General features: G+C 48.8%; 1 protein-coding gene across 1 annotated transcript in view; it reads right to left on the bottom strand.

Annotated features, from left to right (window-relative positions):
* The window catches only part of LOC310788324 (dynein axonemal assembly factor 5-like), a gene marked incomplete at its 5' end in the record, with an annotated part of 52715 nt that overhangs the window by 43128 nt on the left and 752 nt on the right, over positions 1-8835 (bottom strand). Inside the window, 5 exons of the mRNA XM_083649896.1 lie at positions 1-193; positions 1985-2217; positions 7239-7357; positions 7983-8107; positions 8253-8437. The exon at positions 1-193 is cut by the window's left edge and continues 32 nt beyond it. Of these exons, the coding sequence (XP_083506022.1) occupies positions 1-193; positions 1985-2217; positions 7239-7357; positions 7983-8107; positions 8253-8437 (855 nt within the window). The remainder of the gene's footprint in view (positions 194-1984; positions 2218-7238; positions 7358-7982; positions 8108-8252; positions 8438-8835) is intronic.

The following is an 8835-nucleotide window of genomic DNA, read 5'->3' as shown; positions in this document are numbered from 1 at the left end:
CCAGCGTGTTGGCGACCTGCTGGAGGTGGGGCTTAAGGAGGGGTCCGGAGCAGCCTGCCAGTACCGCAGCAAACACCATGAGGGGTGTCCAGGGGTGGGAGGAAGAGGAGGGGGTCTCCACATGGCTCAGCAGCAGCTTGAGGAAGACATCAGGTAGGACAAACGTCCCCAGGAGCTTAGCAGCTGCCAGGCACTGGATGTGGGGAGAGAGAGAAGCAGCATGAGGGAGATGTGGGGAGAGAGAGAGAAGAGGAGAGAGGGAGAGAGACAAGCAGCACGAGGGAGATGTGGGGAGAGAGAGAAGAGGAGAGAGGGAGAGAGACAAGCAGCATGAGGGAGATGTGGAGAGAGAGAGAGGAGAGGAGAGAGGGAGAGAGACAAGCAGCACGAGGGAGATGTGGGGAGAGAGAGAAGAGGAGAGAGGGAGAGAGACAAGCAGCATGAGGGAGAGGTGGAGAGAGAGAGAGAAGAGGAGAGAGGGAGAGAGACAAGCAGCATGAGGGAGAGGTGGAGAGAGAGAGGACAGGAGAGAGACAAGCAGCATGAGGGAGATGTGGGGAGAGAGAGAAGAGGAGAGAGGGAGAGAGACAAGCGGCATGAGGGAGATGTGTGGAGAGAGAGAAGAGGAGAGAGGGAGAGAGACAAGCGGCACGAGGGAGATGTGTGGAGAGAGAGAAGAGGAGAGAGGGAGAGAGACAAGCAGCATGAGGGAGAGGTGGAGAGAGAGAGAGAAGAGGAGAGAGGGAGAGAGACAAGCAGCATGAGGGAGAGGTGGAGAGAGAGAGAGAAGAGGAGATAGGGAGAGAGACGAGCAGCATGAGGGAGATGTGGAGAGAGAGAGGACAGGAGAGAGGGAGAGAGACAAGCAGCATGAGGGAGATGTGGGGAGAGAGAGAGGAGAGGAGAGAGGGAGAGAGACAAGCGGCATGAGGGAGATGTGTGGAGAGAGAGGAGAGGAGAGAGGGAGAGAGACAAGCGGCATGAGGGAGATGTGTGGAGAGAGAGGAGAGGAGAGAGGGAGAGAGACAAGCAGCATGAGGGAGATGTGTGGAGAGAGAGGAGAGGAGAGAGGGAGAGAGAGACAAGCAGCATGAGGGAGATGTGTGGAGAGAGAGGAGAGGAGAGAGACAAGCAGCATGAGGGAGATGTGTGGAGAGAGAGGAGAGGAGAGAGGGAGAGAGACAAGCAGCATGAGGGAGATGTGTGGAGAGAGAGGAGAGGAGAGAGACAAGCAGCATGAGGGAGATGTGTGGAGAGAGAGGAGAGGAGAGAGGGAGAGAGACAAGCAGCATGAGGGAGATGTGGAGAGAGAGAGAAGAGGAGAGAGGGAGAGAGAGACAAGCAGCATGAGGGAGAGGTGGGGTGAGGAGAGAGGGAGAGAGACAAGTGGCATGAGGGAGAGGTGGAGAGAGAGAGAGAAGAGGAGAGAGGGAGAGAGACAAGCAGCATGAGGGATCATAAATGAAGATGAGAGTGACAGAAGCCATTTATAATCTGCAACAGATCAAAGTTCAACAGAAACCTCCTCTGTAAACAAGTGCATCCCAAGTCCTTGAGTCCGGTTCGGCTCAGTCTAAACCATATGTCACTGCTGCTAGAGTCTACTCAAAACACCAGCAGATGTGTCCTGAAATCAACCAAATCATCCAAAAAAAAAATCAGTCACTCCTGATTATCCAAAGATTGAAATACAGCATGTGGGATATCCTACTAAACTGAAGACCAACTCTCTGTCAATGGTTATCTGTTGGAATGATAATTGTTCCAAGTCATGAACACATAATACAAAGTGCATGCAAAGAAATACACACACAGAACCAGGGACTCATTCCCCACTGCCAATTAGATTTGTTAATTTGCACATAAATTGACAAGTAAACCAAACGTGACAATAAATGTGACAATAAAGTTTGAAGTGAAACTGAACAGGAACTCATGCACACTGCACACACCCTCCCCTCCCCTCCCCTCCCCTCAAACTCACGTTGTGGACCACCTCCCGCTCGGAGTCGGAGCACGCTCGGTAGAGGGTGGCCAGCAGAGGCTGGAGGTGCTGGGTGCAGTGGTCCTCGGCATGGAGCAGCAGCACACAGAGCAGCTGGGAGGTCTTGACCCGCGTGGGCACCAGCCAGTCCGTCACGTCGTGGGTGATGGCCGGCACCAGCCTGCCCAGGTTCCTCACCACCAGCTCCCTGCAGCCCAGCCCGGGGCGCTCCACTGGACAAGAAAACGGGGAAGGGGAGAGAGGAGTGCAAGCAAGGGCAGGTGAAGGAGAAGTTACTTACAAGGTTTGTTTGTTTGTCATTGCTCCACCCCCTCTGCTGATCGGGGGAGAGTTGTAGACTAGCACATGCTTCCTCCGATACATGTGCAGTCGCCAGCCGCTTCTTTTCACCAGACAGCGATGGGTTTCACCGGCAGGACGTAGCGCGTGGGAGTTCCCCTCCCCCCCCGAACAGGCGCCCCGACCGACCAGAGGAGGCGCTAGTGCAGCGACCAGCACACATACCCTTAATCCGGCTTCCCATCCGCTGACACGGCCAAATTTGACTTTATGGACGCCCGACAAAGCTGGAGGTAACACTGGGGCTCGAACCTGCCACCCTCGTGTTGGTAAGCAGGGAATCTACCACTGCACTACCTGGATGCTCTTGATTTCAATCAAGAGCATATTGATTATTGAGATATATATATGTAGACATATGTATATGTCTATATATATGTATATATATATGTATATATGTATATAGATGTATATGTGTATGTATGTATGTGTGTGTGTGTGTGTGTGTGTGTGCGTGTGTGTGTGTGTGTGTGTGTGTGCGTGTGTGTGTGTGTGTGTGTGTGTGTGTGTGTGTGTGTGTGTGTGTGTGTGTGTGTGTGAATTATGAAGCACTTTCATATGAACCACTTGTGGAATTTTGCAGTGTATATTGTAGTAAGCATCTTGTTGATTTGTTTTTAAGAGAAAAATTAAATGTCACAGATTCTCCTCCATAATTCTTCGGGCTTTTCAAGTGTCTGTGGACTCTAGTCTGAATCCCGTTTTCCACCTATAGCTTTTTGACAGCTGGGCTTTCCTCCACGGGGGGACGTGTCAGAGCAAGTGGAGCACATTCTCAAATAGCCTTCTACAGTTCACACCCTGCTGGGGTCTCTCTCTCTCCTTCTCTCTCTCTCTCTCTCTCTCTCCTATAAGCAGACTAATGAGAGAGGACGAGAGGACGAGGGGAAGAGAGCCATAAATCAGAGAGAAAGACACCGGGACAAGACAAAACAAGCCTGTTTCTGGTCGTCTCTCAGTGTCTGACAGTGACCTCTTCACACTGGGAGGCCCGGGCAGATTTATGACGGCTTGAAGAGAAAGACGGAGGAAGACAAAGAAGGGGAGACCCTCTTCCGTCTTTCCTGTCCCCGGGTATTCATCAGGACTGTCACCAGTGCCGCTCTGGGACTTGTAGGAGACGCAGAGCCAAGGAGCTGTACCCCTGCACTACATCTGTCCCCGGATACCATCTTTGGGCTGCGAAGCTTCAGTGACTAAGCCCACGTTCACACAGCACGCCCGAAGCAACGCTCAACCGAAGCTGTACCTACAAGTTTCATTTCGGCGTCCTTGTTAACAGGCGGAGCCGTTCACGCCACCCGCGCGCGCGCGCCACGCTGACGCCGTGCCGAAGCCACGCTCACGCCACGCCCAAGCGATCACTCAGGACTGACGCCGAATTTCCAAGCTTGACGCTGAAGCCGTGAAGCCGTGAGGCATGAAGTCAATGGGGGTTGTTGTGGGCGGGTTCAAGGTGTTAGAGTAGGCGCTGAGAGGAAAAGAGAAGGCGTCTTGTGTGAACAGTAAGGCGTACGTTTGGCTTGTGCCTGCTTCAAGCTTCAGTTCTGCTTACGTTCGGCATCCTGTGTGAACGAGGGCTAATATTCAAATATATCTAAAGGTTGGAGGGGGGGAGGGGTCACGAAGGTGAGCGCAGCCGGCGTGCAACTACCCAAAAATGTGACCCGACGCAGCTGACGCTCTTATAGATGAGGGCTGTGATGCACAAAACTATCATGAGGTTAAATGTCCTTGTCTGAGAGAATAACGATGAGTCATGAGTAATAATAATGAATGTTGATGCATAGATTGATGCATAGTTGATAGCATTGATGAAGAATGTTGGAATACTATTTAAAAAATAAATAACAAACAAACAATGCACTGATTTTGATCGATTTACCATGGCATCGATTGAAGGTTCGAAGCATCAGGGTCAGCCCTACACTGCGCATGCACGCACGCACGCACGCACGCAACACACACACACACACACACGCACACACACACACAGTTCCTGTGGCAGGCCATGGTGGCCACGTTCAGGTTCAAACTCATTCCTGGCCCCAGGGCCCGCTCTTCAATCCAGCGCCTGGCCCTGCTCAACTCAAACACACGCGCGCGCGCGTGCACACACACACACACACACACACACACACACACACACACACACACACACACACACACACACACACACACACACACACACACACACACACACACACACACACACACACACACACACACAGCAGAATAAAGCCTACACTGTCACACCCAGCATCATTGTCTGTGCTACAAGCTTGCACGGCTATAAAAATCTAAATCAAGCTACATCTTGTGATCTTGTAGCACTAAATTCAAACAAATAGCACATTTGCGTCGCATTGGTAGGAGAGCTTTTACTATGCAACAATGGGAGGGACTAAATGCACCTGGACACTTACTGAGCTCTATTGTGATATTGGAATTCAGCAACCAACCCAACTTTAGATTGAACCTAAATTGCAGGTGAGAAAATGACTCTGAGATCATCTTACAGGATGTAAGAAGGTCTGCAGGATAATGAGCTGTGGGAAAATGCTTAGCGTAATATAGAGCCTGAGCTGGAGCCAAGGGATTTTCCTCATCCCTTTACTCAGTTGGGAAAACACCAGCAGGTCTTAGAACAATGTAACAAAGGCTACTTTTTGCACCTAGAGAGGAGAAGGACTGGGAGGTTGCCCACCTGTTGCTGGCTGTGGAAACTGACTGACTGACTGACAGACCCTGTCCTTCCTTCAGCCAGACCAGGCCAGGGTTTCTTCCTCAGTCTGAGGAAGGGCAGGGTGCCCGAAACGTTACCTGTCGGTGTCAAATAAATACACTCAAACTGGAGCCTTGCAGTGTGCGAGCTTTATTCTTTCCTCTACCAATTCCTGCCTGGAGCTCTGCACCTGCCCTATTCAGGCTTGGATTGTGCGTGTCTCGCCTTTTTTCATTTCTTCCTCAGTGCCTCAGTTTCTTCCTATGTTTACATGGACACAATATTCCACTATTATTCGGAAAATGACAATATTCTGAATGTGTTAAGGGTCATGTAAACAGCATATTCCAGTTGCATTTTCTGAATTTGGCCTTTTTCCGATTTTAGCATGTTCCGATTAAGACATCTGGGTTATACCAGTATTATTCGGGTTTTAGGAGGATTCTTTGATCATGTATACAGCGCATTCGGATACGGGTCTCATCAGGGTTTTTACCTCAGTTTGCGATGCATGTTGCCTGTTTGTGGTCAACTGATGTGTGCTAGAAAGCACTAGAAGAGGCGATATAATCATATAATAATCATCTCTGGCATGCGAAAAGAAAAGCCCACATTTGTGATCGGGAGGAGAGTGGTGCCCACGGAAGTCCAAAATGCTTGCGAGCCTGCGAGGTAATAACGTACTAGCCTACTTTTTATGAAAGATTTGAATGAGCAAATATCGCAACGTCAAACTTTCCAGCAGCAAGCTCCTGAAATGGACCAAGTGATGCTGGTAAGAATAGCGCTGCTCTGTTTATTCTCAACAGAAAAACTCAGCTGATTCTAGCTGCATCTAGGAGGGGGGGGGGGAGCAACGGCTGCATGTAAACAGGAATATTAGTGGATTATTCATTTAGTCGGAATATTGTCATTTTCCGAATATGGGCAAAAACCGGAATATTGTGCGCATGTAAACGGAGTCAATGTCGTGATGACAAATGGCATTAATAGGTACTAATAAGAGTTTGGGGAGGCAACAGGCACTACTCAGTCTCTCAACAGCTACCACCCCACCCTGTACTCTCTGGGCTCTCAGTTGTGTACTGTGTGTACTGTGTGTGTGTGTGTGTGTGTGTGTGTGTGTGTGTGTGTGTGCGTGTGTGTGTGCGTGTGTGTGTGTGTGTGTGTGTGTGTGTGTGTGTGTGTCAGGGGCCGGAGGTGTTGTCCCTCAACAGCCACATGCAGCCCTGCACTTGTTGCTGCTGTTCACGTCAGGAGGTCACATGCCTCTGAGGCCAGTCTTACAGTGGGATAGTAATTGTGTTTAATGACACGCATGTGGAACGATAAAGTCGACGTTTATATTGTGCTGTATTAAAGGCAGGCCATGTGACTGCTGCCAGGTCAAGTCTGAACCTGTTGAAGCACAACACTTTGCTTCAGGCAAGTAGAGAAGGTTAGATAAAGGTACATGACTTTCCCTTGAGCCACTTTACTCCCCAAACTGAATTAAATCAGATACGTACTGGGACAGATGCATTCATCTTTTTCATCTTTTTTTTTTTTTACATTTGAGACTTTGTGATGCCATGACAAATGATGCAACTGAAGAAACGTGGAAATTAATTTAGATAATTATGTGATGGAGACATTTTAAGTCAGTCCAGAAGGAGGTCGAGTTGACCGGCACAGCTGCCTGATCGCCTGCCTATCCACCTATACAAAGTTCAGTTCATAGCTTTGATGTCAGTCACTCATATATTAATTAGGCCTCTGCCTGGCTACATCTGAGTCTGACCTACCTAAGTTTGATAACTGGATCAATTAACTTGGGAGAATGGGTGGTAGATATGGGGCAAAAACCTAAGTAAGTCATACCTTTAGGTAATATTCAGATGTACGTCTATGCAATGCAATGTTTTTAATGGGGCTATGATTACTAATGTCCATGGTTCTTCTGCTTTTAATCTATTCACATTTCTGTGCGTCCTGGTGGCTCACCTCCTTTGCTACATGGCATCCCCTCTCTCTCTCCCCACCTTTCCTGTCTGCCTACTGTCCTGTCTAATAAAGGCGAAATGCCCCAAAATCTAGTAAAAATAATATTCAAATTTCTATCTAACTACAGTACCTATATGTCTGTCTATCAAAGTAGCAGAGACTAGGTTGCTGCTAGGTGTCCCTCACCTCCAGCTGGGTAGAGGGGAGGTGGGGTGAGGAGGAAGTCCATCTTATCCTTGATGTCGTCCTCGTTCTCCTTCTCCCACTGAGCACCTGTCTGCCTCCAAAGGTCGGCTGCCAGGAGTCTGCAGGAAGGGCACAGAAACACAAATCAGCTTCCTAATTATTCAACCTCCATCCATCCATCCATCTTCAACCGCTTATCCTGAGTTGGCTACTGGAGGTAGCAGATCCAGCAGGGGACCCCAAACCTTCCTTTCCCTGACCACAATAACCAGCTCTGACTGGGGGATCCAAAGGCGTGCCCCGCCCAGGCCAGCGTGCAGGTGTAATCACTCCACCTGGTCCTCGGTCTGTACCGTGGCCTTTTCCCAGCTGGAGCTGCCTGGAAAACCTCACCGGGGAGGCGACAAAGAGGCATCCTTACTAGATGCCTGAACCACCTCAATTGTCTGGCTCCTTTCTATGTGAAGGAGCAGTGGCAATATATTTTACATATACGTCTTTAGGGGTTTAGATGCTGCTCTTATGCCGATCTCTTATCCTGATCATCTGAAAACTGCTCATGTAAATCCATCTGAACCCAATCTAAATCTTCATGTCGAGAAAACGCATTGTACAATACACACCATATTATTGTTGTGCATTGCATTATTGGGCATTGTAAGCCTGTGTGTGTCCCCATTTTCAAGGTGTAAAAGTGGTGAAACTGTGAGCACTGTCACTTAATTTTCATTTGATCACTGTTACCTTATTTCTGGGATCTCATCGTGGATGTTGCTCAGCAGGAGGGGGAGGAGTTTGTGGAAGTAGGAGTATCTGTCTCTCATGTGGAGCAGCCAATCACCAACCACAACTGTCACAGCTTTTCTCACCTGGACCGAGGAGGACAGAGAGTGCGTCTTTTACTGAGGACGTAAATTGTTTTCTTGGCTCACACCTACGGTATCTGCAGCAGTATATGTGATGATGAGACACATTAGGAGCTCTAATGGCGGCCTATTTGCCTAAAAACCGTACCTGCGGAGAGTCGTCAAACAGTCTCTGTGCCAGGTGAGAGAGTACATCGTCCACGTTCTTCCCGGTGCCATGCTGAATGACCGCACCGGTGGCTTCGATGACAGACACTCGCACGCGGGAATGCTGATGTGCAATGGTCTGCATTAGAGGCATGACCAGACTGTCAGCCTGCATGTGAAAGTGCTCTGAGGAAGAGACAGAGGACAGATGCAATCCACTTATTTCAATGGAATTCAGCTTTATTGTCATCCCATTGTCATGGTAACCAGGACACAGTGAAGTGAAACAGTTTTCATGGGGTCACGGTGCATTATACAAAATATCACTTGAGACAAGTAATGGTAGGTCAAATAAGGCATACTAACCAGATTTGAGTATTGCATTGTAAAGTTTAACTAGCAATCATTCAAATGCAGTAGGCAATATTATTTCATCATAATTTTGGTTGTAGGTCTGAGTGACAAGAAGCAAGTAATCGGGGTTAGCTAGATAAGTATAGTCACTCAAAGTACACAAACACAAGGGTAGGTTCTACACTCTGCTATTGCAATATTAACACATTTAACAGTAGTAGTAGTAGTAG

Source organism: Poromitra crassiceps (genome assembly GCF_964638095.1).
Source record: "Poromitra crassiceps genome assembly, chromosome: 13".
Taxonomy (NCBI): domain Eukaryota; kingdom Metazoa; phylum Chordata; class Actinopteri; order Beryciformes; family Melamphaidae; genus Poromitra; species Poromitra crassiceps.
The sequence above is the reverse complement of the archived record's forward strand: the minus strand, read 5'-3'. Positions and strand labels throughout refer to the sequence as shown.